Here is an 18393-nt window from a genome sequence, read left to right on the forward strand (position 1 = left end):
AAGAGTACTGCTGACCGGACAACTAATGTCGTTTTGTTGTAGCCTGAATAGATTTACCTATAAAGCCTCACGTGCACACTGGACATTTTAAAAGCTGCTTCTAGGGGCATCTGCCCCCGCCCCCCATCTAATCTCCCTTGTGTGTTAGCCTATGTGGAGAACCTTGACACCCTGGCTGTTTTGGAACTACATTTCCCATGATGCTCATGCACTCTGCAGTGCTATTGAACATCATGAAAAGTGTAGTTCCAAAACATCTGAGGTTCCAAGGTTCACCATCACTGGCCTGTGTGATGCACACAAACTTTAGAGGCTTTTTTTATGGATATAGGGCATTTAAAGGTGGGGGGGCGGAAAGCCCACTGCCAATGCGCACAAGAGCAGCAGCGTTGGCAGAAAAAAACACTTCTAAACATGCGATAATGCTAGGTTCATTTAGCGCTTGAGCGTGAATGTATTTCAATGGCCAGAATTCTCTATTCTGGCCAATGTAACAAATTAAACTCCCAAACACTTGATGCAGCTAAACCACACCACAATGTGTGACATAAGCATCACGCTTTTTTTCCTGCCAAAACGCTGCAGACAGGAGAAAGTTTCGAAGAGTTAAAAAAATGTCCTGTGTGCATGAGGTCTTATTGTTAAATAAATTGTACTCTGCAATATATTCCATCTGTACAGCTACATTAACAAACAATGCACAAATGTTTAGAAAACAAAAATACAAACACGTAAAATCAGAAGTTTTCTGTTAAATCTTTCTATAAAAAAAAAAAAAAGTTTCAATCGTCCAAACTAGCCTCTTAAAAGATCAGGCTATACACGTATCAGGTACATGTATCAAATGCTGTTGCACGGTGTATCAGCTATTGCTTTTGTTCTAGGCTCCGTTCACACATCGGAATCGCACACTTTTCAAAACGCACATCAGCATGTTCAGGTGCCATTCATTTCAAAAACATTTTCCTAACAATACAATGCGATTCTACAGCGACATATCACGCAATCCAAATTACCCAAAAGTACCGGAACGTTTCTTGGGCAATACGTTGCACGATTTGGTTTGCGTGACAGGATTACACTGCTTTTAAATTGGCAATGAATGGCACCTGTACACGCTGATGTGCGACATTAACATCGTATTTTGAAATCGTGGGCAGAATCACGGCAGTGCCAAGCGCCCATGTGTGAACAGAGCCTCAGGATCACCAGTGGTCTCTGAAGTGCACCCTATTAGGGCTTTGAAAACTTGTATGGGTTTTGTTATGAATTAATAAGGCCGTGTCTGGTAGAGATCCAACTACCAATTATGCCACAACATGATTTTGCTCATCTAAGTGCCACAAGATTTGTTTTCCTACGTGGTTTCTGAAAACAAATTGAAGCTTCTTCAGACCATTGCCCACAGTTAAAAAAAAAAAAAAAAAAAAGAAGATGAAAAGATGCACCTTGGCCCCAGGGAAGGGCACAAAAAAGATAACCAATGACGGGGCATTACTGCACAGTTTACTCCCACTGGTGAAAGGACAGTTTCTATTCGCACTGGCCACAGTCCAGTCCCCCTAAACTCTGAAGGAGCAACCAATCACAGATTACAAAAAATGTCCCTGGAAAAAAATTATACTGGGGAGTTAGCACTTAAACAACAACAAAAAAAAAAGTAATAAAAAAAATAATGAGTATCGAAATGCTGTAACCGGCGATGAAACGTACAAACCTACATCCAATGATGGAACTTGATTTTTTTTATTTTTATGGAATTATCTTTCTAATGTTCCCACAAGTCACAGAGTTACAAGTGACTTGCGAGATATTGTTGCCTGTCATGCCTTAGAAGGCTTAAACTCGCTGAACTTTATGCTTCATTCACATTAGCCTTGCTGCACATCAACACCTGAAGAAAATTTGCAAATGGAGGCAAAAAGACCTATTACTATAAAAGCCATTCTATTAAAAAAAAAAAAAAATAAAAAAAAAAAAATTTGAGAATAAAAATAAAAATAAATGCATTCATGCAGTACTGGCAGCATCTGTGTATGAAAGACCGTAACAAAGGAATATATTAGCTTTACTCTGTCCTTAGCACAACTAAGAGCAAACAAATATAGACAGGAAGCTGCCTTAGTTACAACTATATAAACCATTGACACTAATGCCACGAGATTTCCAGAAATGTTTACTTCTGACTGCTGCAATTGGAAAAACGAAACAAGAAAAGTGTTTTAGTTTTCACACAATACGTACATGTGTATCGATTTACAGAGACAAGAACTGAAAAGAATTAGTGAAGGCTCATGCCATATCTAATAAAGTAACTTACAACTAAAGTAAGCGGTCCCTTTTCCCCTGTCGCCTTTTATTGTTAATTAGGTTTTATTTTAATAAAACTTAAAAACACAAAACCAAAAGCACAACTGAAAATTAAATACTACAACTACAAGATAAAAAGACACTGCACAGGGAGTGAGTGGGCATCCCAGTTGCCCTAAAAACTTAACTAAGAATACCTATCCAGATCACAAGGAGACGGCACGTCTAAAGACATGCACGGCCCCTACTGAACAGTAAATTGTGTTGGTGGTTATATCAATCTGGCCAGGGGAAAATAGCTTCTAAATTTTAACAGCTATACAAATATTTAACCTATTAACAACCCCAGAGGTTCTACATCAGTATGAAGCAAGGGTAACAACGAGACAGTTGTGCCAGGACATGTAACCCTGCCGCAGACATGATGAAAGACCTCTATTAGTGGAAATGTATTTTTTGTGGGAAACTGAGCACGAGCTGTGCATGGGTGGGCATCTTTGTGCCCTTCATTAGAAGTTATCATAGTCTTTTTTGTCCTTCTTCCCTTCGGCTTCGAAACTGTCCACACCATCGCTGTCTCGCCTTCGCTTGCGGTTATTGTGAATGTTAAAGCGTTGGTTCATCTGGGACAGAGGATCCATACCGAGGACTTTGTGGATCTGTCTAAATGCAAGGAGCCTCAGTGCAAACTGCCAAGGAAGAAGAAAAATAAATTACCATACAAGACCGTGTTAACGATAGGAAGTAAAATTACTTTGCAAACAACAAGCTAGGGCATGTTTGGTTACAGAACCGTCATTAGTATTAACTAGGGTTGTCCCCGATACCACTTTAAGACCGAGTACAAGTACCGATACTTTTTTCAAGTACTCGCCGATACCGAATACCGATACTTTTTTTTAATGTCATGTGATGTTTTCAAACCACAATACAGACTGTTCCTTACATTGGTGATCAGTGAGAAGAATGCCTGCCTTACAGATAGCGAATACATTCATTGGGGTCACCATTTTATTATCTGCGAGTTGGAAACAAAAACATTTGATCACTGCTGAAGAAACCCCCGGCAACCTCTTGAGGAACCTGTAATTTTTCACATAAACTTAATAGAGATTGGATTTTGGACCCCAAACCAAACAAAAAGAGTTTTTTTGGGCAATTGCGGTACGATAAACAATTATAAAAAATGCACGTGTAAAGGAAAGTATACATTTTATTAACACAAACAATAAGATACAAAGATGCAATTTAAAATAGTGACGATCGTCACTATTTTAAATTGCTTCTTTGTTTGTATTTTATTGTTTGTGTTAATAAAATTTATACTTTCCTTTACACGTGCATTTTTTATAATTGTTTATCGTATCGCAATAGTCCAATTGCCCAAAAACACCTCTGTTTGGTTTTGGGTTTGGGGTCCAAAATCCAATTTCTATTCAATTCTGATTCCTGGATGATGGTTCTTTTAACTAATCTTATACTACATGTATTTTTTTTAGAGTCCAATTCTATTTCACATAAACTTAGTTAAAAAAGACTGGTTTACTGATTATTAAGCACTATAGTACTTCCAATAAAGAAGAGCTGTCAGCAGGTGGCACTGCAGTTCAGTTGATTCCAGGGAAGAAGTTGATATTGCACTCTCTCTCTCTCTGAGCTCATATCCTGCCCTCCTAACAGTTCTTAATTTTTCACCAGAGAAAGGCAGGACCCCCCCCCCCTCCCACTGGGCCGTTCTCAGTGCTGATGAAAACTCCCTCCCTCCCAGCATCGAGTCACCTATTGAACAGCAGAACACACGCTGCGAGTTTTCAGGATGATCAGGAAGACATTTAATTTCACAGTTCAGCAGTTTACTTACATGCTGAGGACTCACTCTCCCCGCCCGCTCTGCTCCCGCTGACTCCGCCCATCCAAGGTATGGGCTAGGCATCGGGAGCATTTGTGCGAGTACAAGTACTCACGCAAATGTCCAGATACTGATACTAATATCGGGACAACCCTAGTATTAACAAATTTAATCTCGCATACACTGAACCAATCCTATCCCATGGCTAGTCAACTCTTACTAGGAGGATCTCATTGGTAAAAGAATGTTTCCTTTCTATTCTCCACCACTTCATAGTCCCGCCCTCTGTCCCAAACACAAAAAAACAACAAAAAAACACACGCCCTTCCCTCTCCAGGAGTAGGACGCGGATGTATGATGGAAGTTTTGGACTCTCTGCCCCACCCCATTATTTTCATAATTTGCCTTCTTTCTAGGTTATAATTATGGTTTTGTAAGTTTTGTAATGGCATTATACACAAAATGTATATTTTCAATAAATAATAAAAAAAATGTAAATACTAGTCCATAAAATTCATCACAATAACAGTATTAGCTTTGCCAATAACAAGCCCCTCCTCATTCCTTGCCTTTGAGCTTCTCCTTTGACAGAATCATGATTTTTGGGCATAGCTATGGCTGAGCTCAGTTGTCACTTCCACTGTTAAGGAAGCACCCTTGGGGGGGGGGGGGGGGGGTGTCATATAGAGAACTCCCACCCAGTTTCCCTATTCAACAACCCCAACCTTTTGAGGTGATCCCTGACGCTCAGCATTCTTGGTTGCTAGGATGCAGGCTGTTTCCGCTGCCTAGCATCCTTTGTTTCCAGAATGGCTACTGCCACCTCGAGGGTCCTTGGCTACCAGGATGTGGGCAGGTCCTGCCACTTCGCATCGTTGAGGGATGATAGGTCACCGCCCAGCTGCACAGCATCATTGGATATGGTACAAGACAGGACAGGTACAAAAAAACAAAAAGCCCCAGGTGGTCTCTTCTGTAGTTAGCGCCGTTGTTTTAAGGGCCCGTTCACACTATAATGCAGCTCAGGAAAGCCGTGTTACAGTGCGGCTTCCGGCACCACATCCTGATCACAATGCCCATTGCAATCTGCTGCAGGGGTCAGTTCAAGTTAACGAAATCGCAAACGCAGGTCACAAAACGCATTGCATTTTTCTGCATGTGGTACAAAAGTACCATTCAAAAGGTAGTGCAGCACGTGTGGTGCGATTTTCAGTCCATTCAAAACGAATGGGGCTGAAATCACATTGCACAGATCTGCATAGCGTTCCTGTGCACTCCACATGCAGTGCCTTGTGTGAATGGGCCCTTAGATTCTTCCTTCAAGCTTTCATGTATGATTGATCAAATGACCATGTGTGACATTGCTCCCTTTATGATTAAGCCTAGTACCTGTGCACTAGAAGTTATATCCTCCCGCTGCTGTTCATTCATTGTAGCCAGAGTGTCATAGGGATCCTTTTCACAAGGATCAAGTAAGCCTGGACCACCTGTCAGAGAAGAGGACAGAACATGTTAGCACGTGTGCAATGGTACTTTAAGCTCTTACGTCATTCTTCAGGACTGTCACACTGAAGAGTCATACAATTAACAGAAAACTGGATGTGACATTTTATACATTCATAATGCTCCCACTGACAGCCGGGATACAGCAGATGGATCTGCACAGAGTGGTTTTATAACATACACTGAAATATGCATTTGTTCCAGGGAACTAGACAATGAGATCTGACAAAATTATGATCAGCAATTACCAGGAATTTAGGACTGCCTTTAGTATCAGTTTATTTTTTTATTTTAATTTGTTTTTATTGAACTTTTATACATTACAGGAAAAAAAAGGAATGATTTAAGAAAATTGAATAGGACAGCAGTACAGTATTGGTCATGCTGGATTTTATACACATTTATATCTGTTGGTAATACAACGTATGAGATATTAAATTGAGAATACTACATCTTCTACACTCTGTCCTAAAAAAACAAATCAGAGAGAAACATGAGCCTAGAGGCCATCACATAGGTTATTTTTTAACCACTTCATCCCTGGAAGAATTTGCCCCCTTAATGACCAGGTCATTTTTCGCGACACGGCACCTGTCGCTTTAACCGACAATTGCGCGGTCGGGCGGCGCTGTACCCAAACAAAATTGACGTCCATTTTTTCCCCCCATAAATAGAGCTTTCTTTTGGTGGCATTTGATCACCTCTTTTTTTTTATAGCGCAAAAATAAAAACCAAAAAGTTAGTGTCTACAAACTTCTTGTAGCGTCTACAATATAAGATTTATGATATTTTTTTTTTTTAACTAGTAATAGTGGTGAACTGCCATTTTTTGCAATACTGTGACATTGCGGCGGACAGATCAAACACTTGACACATTTTTGGGACTAGTGACATTTATACAGCGAAAAAAATGCTATAAAAAAAGTGCTATAAAAATTCACCGATTACTGTGTAAATGTCACTGGCAGGGAAGGGGTTAACACTCGGGGGCAATCAAGGGTTTAAATGTGTTCCGTAGTTAGTGTTTCTAACTGTATGGGGATGTGACCGACTGTAGGAACACACGATCTGTCGCCCCTCCCCTGACAGAACAGGGATGTGTGTGTGTGTGTTCGCACGCACACATACGTGCAATCGCAGGTGGCTGGCGGCGGTCGCGCCCACCGGCCACACGCAGCGACTCCCCGATGCGCGCCCGCTATGGCTCTTAAAGGGGCCGATGTGCAATTCTGCCGCCGTATATGTACGCAAGGTGGTCGAAAGGGGTTAAAATTTTCTCGGCAGGGTGCGAGTACCTATACGAATGAGTTATGTCATCCAATCTGTTTGGCTGGACGAAGTGACAATATCATATGGTGCCACCTAAAACCTGTTGAAAGGATTTCAGTATTCGATTTCAACACTTGCACAGGTTAAAGACGAACCAAAACACCCCCCCCCCCCCCCCCAAATACTCCTGATCACCATTTCTCCTGCAATACAAATACTATTAACATTCTCATAAGAAGGTCTTTTGACTGAAATATTTTAAAAACACCAACTCTGGGTTCTGCTGGTCAGGTTAGCTCCTGCTTCGGATTCAACGTGCTACTAAAGCTAAAAACATTTACCTTAACCACTTAAGGACCTTGCCTGTTTTTCAGATTTGGTGTTTACAAGATTAAAAGTTTTTTTGCTAGAAAATTACTTAAAAACCCCCAAACATTATATATATATTTTTTATAACACCCTAGAGAATAAAATGGCTGTTTTTTGGGGGGGGAAAAATCATGTTTTTTTATAAAAAAATAAAGACATCAGTAAAGTTAGCCCAATTTTTTTCTATATTGTGAAAGATAATGTTACGCAGAGTAAAATGATACCCAACATGTCACGCTTCAAAATTGCGCCCACTCGTGGAATGGCGTCAAACTTTTACCATTAAAAATCTCCATAGGCGACGTTTAAAAAATTCTATAGGTTGCATGTTTTGAGTTACAGAGGAGGTCTAGGGCTAGAATTATTGCTCTCGCTCCAACGATCACGGTGATACCTCACATGTGTGGTTTGAACACAGTTTTTATATGCGGGCGCTACTCACGTATGCGATCGCTTCTGCGCGCGAGCTCGTCGGGTTGGGGCGCTTTAAACATTATTTTTTTTATTTTATACATTTTTTACACTAAAAAAAAATAAAAAAAATTGGTCACTTTTATTCCTATTACAAGAAATATAAAAATCCCTTGTAATAAAAAAAAAAGCATGACAGGTCCTCTTAAATATGCGATCTGGGGTCAAAAAGACCTCACATCTCATATTTAGACTAAAATGCAAATGGGGAATTCTATTTTTTTTTTTTAAATGACAATAAAATATGCCTTTAAGAAGCATGGGCGGAAGTGACGTTTTGACGTTGCTTCCGCCCTGCTATGGAGACGGGTGGGGGCCATCTTGCCCTCACTCGTATCCCAGCCACCGATATCACTGTTATCGTTTAAAGGAGTGCTCACTGAAAATATGGATATCTCGATTGTGGCAGCAGCTGCTGCCGTTACAGAGATATTAATCTTTAAAAAAAATGGCGTATATACACAGTGAGGGGTCCTTAAGTGGTTAATGCATTCCTGCATTTAGAGACAGTTCACACCAGACGCAGTTCCGTTTGCTTTTTTTTTCTGCACTAAAAATGCATGCATCGTGTTTCATGTATTCCAATGGCTCTAGTTCACACCATGCACGCAGTTTCCGGTCAGTTTCCAGTGCAGAAACTGACTGCATGGTGTGAACTAGAGCCATTGGAATAAAGGGAAAACACGATGCATGCATTTTTAGTGCAGGAAAAAAAAGGGATTTTTAATACAGCTTACCTGTAAAATCCTTTTCTTGGAGTACATCACGGGACACAGAGCGGCATATTCATTACTATGTGGGTTATATGGAGTACCTTCAGGTGATGGACACTGGCAATCTCAAACAGGAAATGCCCCTCCCTATATAACCCCCTCCCATAGGAGGAGTACCTCAGTTTTGTAGCAAGCAGTATGCCTCCCAAAATGGTCCCTATAAGAGGGGTGGGAGCTCTGTGTCCCGTGATGTACTCCAAGAAAAGGATTTTACAGGTAAGCTGTATTAAAAATCCCTTTTTCTTTCTCGTACATCACGGGACACAGAGCGGCATATTCATTACTATGTGGGATGTCCCAAAGCAATGCTTTAATGAGGAGAGGGAGACATCTTCCCAAGACAACAGGATTTAATTAGAGGTACACTCTAAAATAATAATAATAAATCCAACTTAGTCAAGAAAGAATAAATTTAAATTTAAATCAAGGGTGCCCCCGATTCCGAGGGTCTTAAATCGCAGCCTGCAGCACTGCCTGCCCAAAGGCTGTATCAGTATTCCTTCTTACGTCCAACTGGTAGAACTTTGTAAACGTGTGGACTGAAGACCAGGTTGCCGCCTTGCATATTTGAGCCATAGAGATCTGATGGTGTGCTGCCCAGGAGGCGCCCATGGCCCTGGTAGAATGAGCCTTTATTGATAAAGGAGGAGGCAACCTCTTCAAGCCGTAGGCCTGAGTGATTAACTGTCTAATCCACCTCGAGATGGTGGATCTTGCAGCCGCCTGCCCCTTCTTGGGCCCATCCGGCAAAATGAACAACACCTCTGTTTTCCGAATCTTCTCTGTAGCTTTAAGATAGGCCTTCATGGCCCTGACAATATCTAGGGTATGCAGCAACCCTTCTTTTCTAGACGTAGGTTTCGGAAAGAAGGATGGTAGAATCAAATCCTGGTTTAGATGAAAACCGGATATAACCTTCGGCAGAAAGGAAGGATGAGGACGGAGAACCACCCTATCCTTATGCAGAATAAGATATGGTTCCTTACAAGATAAGGCAGCCAATTCTGACACTCTCCTGGCTGAAACTATGGCAACCAGAAATAACAACTTCCTTGTTGGTAAAACCAAAGGAATCTCAGCCAAAGGCTGAAAAGGTTGCTTCTGCAAAGTTGACAGAACAAGATTTAAGTCCCACGGACAAAGTGGCGACCTGATCGGAGGATTAATACGCAAGACCCCCTGAATGAAGGTCTTAACCAGCGAGTGGGTGGCCAACGGCCTCTGAAACCACACTGACAGAGCTGAAATCTGTCCCTTAATTGTGCTTAATGCTAGGCCTTTATCCACTCCCAGCTGGAGAAAACTTAACACTCTATCAATGGTATACTTGCGGGAAAGCCATTTCTTGGACTCACACCAGCCTACATAGGCCCTCCAAACCCTGTAATAAATTACTCTGGAGACCGGCTTTCTAGCCCTGATCAGGGTGGAGATAACCTGCTTAGACAGACCTCTACCCCTGAGAATCAGGGATTCAGCCGCCAGGCCGTCAAATTTGGACGCCGTAATGCAGGGTGGAGGATCGGGCCTTGAGAGAGTAGGTCTGGTCGTAGGGGAAGAGTCCAAGGGTCTTCTACTGCCATCCTCAAGACTAGTGAGTACCATGCCCTCCGGGGCCACGCTGGAGCAACCAGGATTACTGGCTTGTGCTCCATCCTGATCCTGCGCAGCAGGCGGGGTAGTAACTGGAGCGGGGGAAAAGCATAAAGGAGTTTGAACTGATGCCAAGGGCAAACTAACGCATCGGTTCCGCAGGCCATCGGGTCCCTTGTCCGGGACATGAACCTGTCTAGCTTCTTGTTGAATCTCGATGCCATGACATCCACGTCTGGCACCCCCCATCTCTGGCAGATTGTCTGAAAAACCTGGGGATGTAGAGACCATTCCCCTGGCGACATAGTTTGGCGACTTAAGAAGTCTGCCTGCAGGTTGTCCACTCCGGGAATGAATATTGCCGATATGCAGGGCACATGAGCCTCTGCCAACAGGAAAATCAAGCTCACTTCCTTCTGAGCGGCCTGACTCTTGGTTCCCCCTTGGTGGTTTATATATGCCACAGCCGTGGCATTGTCTGATTGTATTCTCACCGGGAATCCCTGCAATTTGGATGTCCATGCCAGGAGGGCTAGCCGAGCAGCTCTGAGCTCCAGGATATTGATGGGCAGCTGCTTCTCCGCCGCTGCCCAAGTACCTTGGCGAGTACAACCATCCAAGACCGCTCCCCAGCCTTTCAGGCTGGCATCTGTGGTTACTATCTTCCAGGCTATGGGGCTGAAGGATTTCCCTTTCAGCAGATTCTGAGGGTTTAACCACCAGCACAGACTTTGCCGGGCTCTTGATGATAGAGCTAAAGGAAACTCCAAGGCCTGTGCTTTCCTGCTCCAAGCCGCCAGAATGGCTGCCTGTAGGATGCGAGTATGGCTCTGTGCGTAAGGTACCGCCTCGAACGTAGCCACCAGCTTGCCTAGTAAACGCATACATAGGCGAATAGTTGTTTTTTTTTTTGCTTAGAACCAGCTGAATCAACTCCTTGATAGCCTTGACCTTTACCAGGGGTAAAAATACCCTTTGCTGAGCTGTATCTAACCTCATGCCGAGATATTCCAACTGTTTTGTTGGTTGGAATGCTGATTTTTCTCGGTTTAAGACCCAGCCGAACCTCTCGAGGTATTGACCCGTGAGGGCAACCGCTTGCTCCAAGCAAGTAGGTGAGTGATCTATGATCAAGAGATCGTCCAAGTATGCTAGGACCGTGACCCCTTGGATTCTTAGATTGGCTAAAATTGGAGCTAGAACCTTCGTAAACACCCGGGGGGCCGTAGCCAGCCCGAAAGGAAGTGCCACAAACTGGAAGTGACGCTGAGCCACCGAGAAGCGTAAAAATCTTTGATGTGGCTGAAAGATCGGTATATGAAGGTAAGCGTCCTTTATGTCTATGGAAGCCATAAAGTCGTCCTTCTGGAGCGCGGCGGCTGCTGACCGAACCGATTCCATCCGGAATGACTGAACCTTTAGGTAAACGTTTAAACCTTTTAGGTCCAAAATTGGTCTGACATCACCGTTGGGCTTTGGTACGACAAATAGATTGGAGTAGAAGCCTAGTCCTTGCTCTTGGACTGGTACCTCTACAATCACGCCCTGGCCGAGCAGACGATCCAATGCCGTTAGGAACGAGGCCTTTTTTGCTGGATCGTTCGGTACCCTTGACTCCTGAAAATGAGGCGGCGGAAACTTTAGAAACTCTAACTTGTAGCCTATGGCCACAGATGACCGGACCCATCTGTCGGGGATGTTGGCTTCCCAAACCTCTGAAAAGAGACGAAGCCTTCCCCCCACTCGAGTGAGTGGGGGCGCCCCTTCATAAGGCAGACTTAGGGGCTGGCTTTGTTGGTTTGCGATACCATGGCTTCTTGCCCCCAGGGGCCTGTCCCTGTGACTTATTGTTAAAGTTGGATCGCGCAGGAGGCCGTCGATACTGCCTGGAATTTGAGGGCCCCGGGACAGGGGAAATCGGCCTTTTAAAGGCAGGACCCCGGAACTTCTTTTTGACTGGTAGGAGGGTACTCTTACCACTCGATATAGTCTGAATGTATTTATCTAGATCTTCTCCGAAGAGTCTTCCCCCATGGAAGGGAAACCCTGCCAGAAGTTTCTTACATGGGGGCTCGGCCGCCCAGTTCTTTAACCATAAGAGCCTTCTCATATGCACTACCAATAGTGATAAACGAGACGCCTGCTGGATGGAGTCCTTTATAGCATCCACCGCAAAGCATAAAGCTCTGTGAATATTAGATAGCTCCTCTGCCTGTTGGGCAGGGATGTCTTTCAGCATCTGTTTAGTCTGGACCTTCAAAGCCTGACAAACTCCGATAGCAGCTACTGCCGGCTGTACCACTGCTCCTGCCGTAGCAAAGGAAGCCTTTAAAAGTGTCTCTAAACGTTTATCAACCGGGTCCTTAAACATTTGTATGTTTTCTACCGGAGAAGTTAATGTTTTATTTACGCATGAGATGGCTGCGTCCACAGCTGGGGGCGCCCATTTTTTGGAAAATTTCTCTTCCATGGGGTAGATAACAGAAAATCATTTAGGCGGCAAAAAAATTCTGTCCGGTCGTACCCAATCCTGGTAAATCAATTCCTCCAACAGAGGATGGACCGGAAAAACTGCGTTATTCAAGGGGGCTTTTAAAGAGCCCAAGGAGGAAACTGTCGGAGCCCGAGGCTCCGGTGAGGGCAACTTAAATGCCGATCGGACCATGTCTGTCAAGGACTGGATCCACAGACTTTCTGCTTGGGAGGCAGAGAATGGTTCCTCCACAGTAGAATCCTCAAGCTCTGAACCTTCTAGGTTCTGGTCCAACAGGTCCTCCTGAGATTCTAATTCCCCTGGAGAGAGAACTTCAGCATCTGAGTATACACACTTTGGTGAAGGGGACCTAGACCGCTTCTTGTCTGGCAACGAATTAGCGATCATAGCTGCCAATCTTTTCTCTAGCCCTCCTAAGGAGATAGCTAGCATTTCCTCAGTGACAAACACCGGGTTGGGAGGATCTGGGCCAGCCTCCGCACCAGACCCCCCTATTGGCTCAACCAAGGCGGCCATCCCCGGGTCAACAGGTGGGGAGAGTACTGGCATAGCCTGACTCATATCCTCAGAATCTGAGGGGGAACCCTTTTGTTTTTTGGCATTTTTTGCCCCTCTAGATCCTGAGCCTTTGGGAGCCATAGTACAAGACCGAGGTACCCCAGCATACAACAACTGACTGTTTGTAGCTAGGAAAAAACTACGTGGTTAAGGGAACAGCAGTATTACTAATGTCCCAAACCTGGTGGGGCGCCGTATGTTCCAACAAAAAAGAACCACTTTTTTTTTTTTTCCAATACATTATTATATATATATATATATATATATATATATATATATATATATATATATATATATATATATATATATATATATCCTTTAACTCATTAAAGGTTTTTTTTTTTTTTTTTTAAAACATACAGCCCCACCAATACTTTACCAGCCTCCAACCTGCTGCAAAGAGGATTTTTGGCTTAACAGATAAATATAGGCTAAGCCTAGCATGTACTACCCCTTTCCTGCCACCGGGGGTCACTAGTGTGCCGCTCTGTGTCCTCTCGCTCTCAGCTCAGTTTCAGACTGAGCCATGAACGAGGACCTGCTTCAAATAACAGAGGCGAAAGCCCGCCTCTTTCGACGCCGGCCTGCACGCTCCCCGCCCCCCCCCCCGAACGGCGCGAAACCGCTCTATTAACCGTGCCCGCGCGCGCGCCCGTATGTCAGGGGAGGGGAACACATGGAGACGCGCTGCCAGGCTTCAGGAAGCCGGGAGAGGATCGCCCCTACGGGCTGCAGAGCGGCAAATTCAAAACCCCGGCCAGGTAGGACTTAAACACAGGCCTCTTAAGGACACATTTATAGCCCTGAGACAGATCTCCTAAGAAGACCTTCCCAACCAGCGGGGCAGCAGGTAGCCAGTAAAGAGATGCCTAGACAGGGGGATCCAGTTATGGGGGGAAAAGTTTAGATCATCCAGACATAACAGACATAGTGACCATGGTGCCAATGCAGAGCATACTCAGGCAAACCCCCCGCAGATCTCCCCTGGAGAGCCCACTGTCGGACCAAGTCCCGCAGGCTCTCCACTTACCTGCTCCATGCCGCAGGACGTTTGCCAAGCAACAACAGTCCAATCTTCTCCCATCTCCGTGGGTAAAGTAGTAGACCATCAGGTACTGGGGTCCTGGAAGGAACCGACTGACCTGGACCTATATAGCACCCTGGCAAACAGGATACTTTTGGCTTAGGAAAAGCTCTAAGTCCTGGGCCCAGGGTCCAGCCCTCTAGAGAGGGCATTATAGGCAAAACCCCACGGTTTGGGGCACGGGTACTGTCCACTTTGGCGCTGAGGCACTTTGGACAGATCCGGTTAGCCCGCCTTAATCCCAAGGATACGGAGGCAAAGCTAATCCATGACCAACACCTAAGACACTGGCGAAAAAACTGAGGTACTCCTCCTATGGGAGGGGGTTATATAGGGAGGGGCATTTCCTGTTTGAGATTGCCAGTGTCCATCACCTGAAGGTACTCCATATAACCCACATAGTAATGAATATGCCGCTCTGTGTCCCGTGATGTACGAGAAAGAAAAAGCAAACGGAACTGCGTCTGGTGTGAACTAGCACCAAGATAAAAAAAAAAAAAAAACATTACCAGCCACCAGGATTGTGGGATAATTTTTTTTGTAAGAAAATGTAAGGCAATTCTAATCAAACACTTTTTTTGGTTATTTTTCCCCCCTTTATATAGCCCCCCCCCCCAAAAAAGGGGGGGAACCTACCACCAGAAGAAAGCTTCTATACAAAGAATTTGGGCAATGTTGCCTGACCAAGTTAACAAGTCAAACTACCACATCTGTGAAGACTGAAAAATGGCCCAAGGGGGAATATACAGGCTGGTATTGGTAATGGTTATTACTGTCAACATTTTCACATTATTTGAATAGCGCTATTAAAATCTGAACTTACCCTTCAGAATGATACCAGATGAAATGCACTCGAAAACTCTCCTTAAGGCATCTCCGGGACTCTGGGGACTAGAAGCACTGCTGATTGCCTTCTCCACCAACAGCTCCATTGCCTATGGAATGCAGATTTTAGGCATTTTAAAAATAGATGTACGGTGAATGTATGCAGAAAATCCCACATCCGAAACAAAACAAAAAGTAAATGTGAATCCCATTTCTCTTTAGTTATAGGAAGGGTTAAAACCTGTGTCCAAAAATATGAGAATGAAAGCTATGAATTTTATAAAAAATGTATCATTAGATGTAGGAAAGATACTAGGTACAGGGTCTCTGCATCTACACACCAATACCTTGGAAAATTACAGAACATTTATCAAGTATAAAGACCGTCACTTTCTCAGTGTTGTTATGTTGCTGCCCAATACTACAGTTGTTTAAATTCATTATTTTTTCTCAACCACATACATAAAATTTAGGTGGCGATTTGCAAGTGGTTTACCCTCGGTACGGTTTATTTTTCTGCAGGTAGCCGGCTCTCTCCTGAAACCGGTCCGCGTGGCTCATTGGGAGAGGTGGGCGGTAAGTAAACAGAGAGGGCAGTGTAAACTCCCCCTTCTGCTGGCGTTTTCTAGGCTGTTTCCGGCAGTTCGCACAAGAAACGATCCGATGGTGAGGCTGGCTGCTCCCATAGGCGATGAAAGATTTAACACTTTGACCAACTATGGCCTTGGGGGACCGTCACTTCCGATCCAGGCTGGAAGTTTATTTTTTTATCTTTTGCTTTTAAAAAAGGTCAAATAAGTTTTGGATGTTGAGGGATAGCAAGATCCCTTTCACACTGAGCCGCCCATAGCGTCGGCGGTTAAACACCGCTATATTTACCGTTGACGCTATGGGTGGATTTGCAGCGCATTTCGGCTACTAGCGGGATGCTGTTAATCCCAGCTAGCGGTCGATAAAGGGTAAAAACCGCCCGCAGTGCGCTGCTGAGGTATAGCCGCGGTGTCCTATTGATTTCAATGGGCAGGAGCAGCGGAGGAACGGTAAACACACCGCTCCAAAAGGTGCGGGTAGCAGGACTTTTTTTTACCGTTCTGCTAGCGTAATGCCCCAGTGTGCAAGCCCTCGGGCTTGCACACTGGAGACAATGGACCAGCTGTTTGAGGGCGGATTGCAGGCGCTATTTTTAACGCTATAGCGCCTGCAATATGCCCTCAGTGTAAAAGGGGTCTTAAAATAAAAATACCTTTTTAAAGCGCCCCCTTTCCTCTGCTCCCACACTCAGAAGCGAACGCATATGCAAGTCACACCCACATATATAAAAAACGGTATTCGAAAAACATATGTGAGCCATCGCCAAAAACATTACCGCAAGAGGAAGAATTCTAGCGCAAGACCTCCTAAACAGGTAACCTGTAAAGGCTGATGTGCAGTATCTGGATTACTCCAGACATAACGTTGAGCATTGAGGCCAAACCATTCAATCTTGGTTTCATCAGCCCAGATAATCTTGTTCCTCACAGTGAGTCCTTCAAGTGCTTTTTTGCAAACGCCAAGCAGGCTTTTACGTGTTTTGCACTGAGGAGAGGCTTCAGTCTAGCCACTCTGCCATAAAACCCAGATTGTTCAAGGGATGCAGCGATGGTTGTCATTCTGGAACTTTTTCCCATTAAGATCTCTAGAGCTTAGAGTGACCATTGGGTTCCTTGGTCACCTCTCTCACCAAGGACATTCTCCCCCCCCCCCCGATTGATCGGTTTGGCCGAGCGGCTGGCTTTTAAAAAGGGTCCTGGTCGTTCAAAACGTCTTCATTTTGAGAATCATGAAGGCCGCTTTGCTCTTAGGAACCTGCAGTGCAGCAGAAACATTTTGTAGTCTTCCCCGGATCTCTGCCTTGCAATAATCCAATATCTGAAGCCAGTTGCTCATGGCTTTTGCTCAGATACAGTATGCATGGTCAGCTGTGAAGCCTTTCACCGAGAGGCGTGTACCTTTCCAAATCATGTCCAATCAATTTAATATACCACCATAGGTGGACTCCAATCAAGGTGAAGAAACATCTCGGCAACGATCATAGAAATGGGAGGCATCTGAGCCAAATTTCAAGGGCTGTTGCAAAGGGTCTGAGGCCGGGTTCACACTGGTCCGACAAACGCTCCGACATTGGGAGCTCATGTCGCATGATGTGTGAAATTCAATGTTTCCCTATGAGTGCCATCCTAACTGGTCAGACCGTCTGTCTGACTTTGAAAATTCTCCCTGTACTACGTTGGTGCAAAGTAGGATCCTTGTCCTTACCATCCGACATTGTGATTACAGCAGCAGTAAAAGGAATTTATCTCACACTGGGATTGTTTGGTTGGTCAAAGAACACGTCAGACCAGGGCTGTGGAGTCGGTAGCTAAATGTTCCGACTCCGACTCCTCAGTTTTATGTACTTCCGACTCCTCTGTATTAATATGCGAATGTATTTTATACATTCCTTGAGGGAAAGAAACGCAACCTACCACAGGACTACTGGCTGGGAAGCCAACAGTCTACTGTATTGCACAGTTTAAGCAAAAGACAAACACAATGAAAACAAAGTTTTATAAAAAAAAAAAAATATTAATCAATCAAGTGGCTGGATAGTAGCAGCAGGCATAAACATCAGGAACAGGATCTTTACCAGTTCAAAAATACAAACCACATTATTTGGTTGTTTTAGAACAAAAACATAGCTTATCTATAATGAACCAAAAACAAAATCTGCAAAACCTAGAAATGGTTTATATTAATCTTGAAATGTAGTTCTAGGCTTAGCAAATGCAAATCAATTCAATGTAGAGTTCTAAGGAAGAGAATTGCCTCTGCCAGATCCTCTTTCATAGAGGCTCTTAAGTCAGACTTTATTATTTTTAGGGCTGAAAATAATCTTTCGACACTGACTTGGGTGGGTGGCATTGCAGTAACTATTCTGGCCACATCACGAACGATCTCTGGATAAACAAGGATGGCTTCTTCAACAGTAAGTTTTGATGAGCGATCATACTTTTCAACTTCTTTTAGTGCTTTATAAAACTCCTGTTGGAATTTTTTTATTTGGACACTTACTGGTTCTCTAATTCTTCGTTTGAAGAAGATGATCCGGAGTTACCACTATTGCTTAAAACAGGGATCTTCAAACTACAGCCCTCCAGCTGTTGCGGAACTACACATCCCATGAGGCATTGCAAGACTCTGACATTCACTGACATGACTAGGCATGATGGGAATTGTAGTTCCTGAACAACTGGAGGGCCATAGTTTGAGGACCCCT

General features: G+C 44.1%; 1 protein-coding gene across 2 annotated transcripts in view; it reads right to left on the minus strand.

The window, feature by feature from the left end:
* Positions 1 to 1727: 1727 nt before the first annotated feature.
* ZFR (zinc finger RNA binding protein) overlaps positions 1728 to 18393 on the minus strand; it is a 106578-nt gene continuing 89912 nt past the window's right edge. For both annotated transcript variants that reach the window (XM_040337976.1, XM_040337966.1), the window contains exons 19-21: positions 15097 to 15208; positions 5549 to 5646; positions 1728 to 2999 (exon numbers count right to left, since the gene is read on the minus strand). In XM_040337976.1, the coding sequence (XP_040193910.1) occupies positions 2820 to 2999; positions 5549 to 5646; positions 15097 to 15208 (390 nt within the window). In that variant the 3' untranslated portion in view covers positions 1728 to 2819. The remainder of the gene's footprint in view (positions 3000 to 5548; positions 5647 to 15096; positions 15209 to 18393) is intronic.

The sequence above is a fragment of the Rana temporaria genome, chromosome 1, assembly GCF_905171775.1.
Source record: "Rana temporaria chromosome 1, aRanTem1.1, whole genome shotgun sequence".
Taxonomy (NCBI): domain Eukaryota; kingdom Metazoa; phylum Chordata; class Amphibia; order Anura; family Ranidae; genus Rana; species Rana temporaria.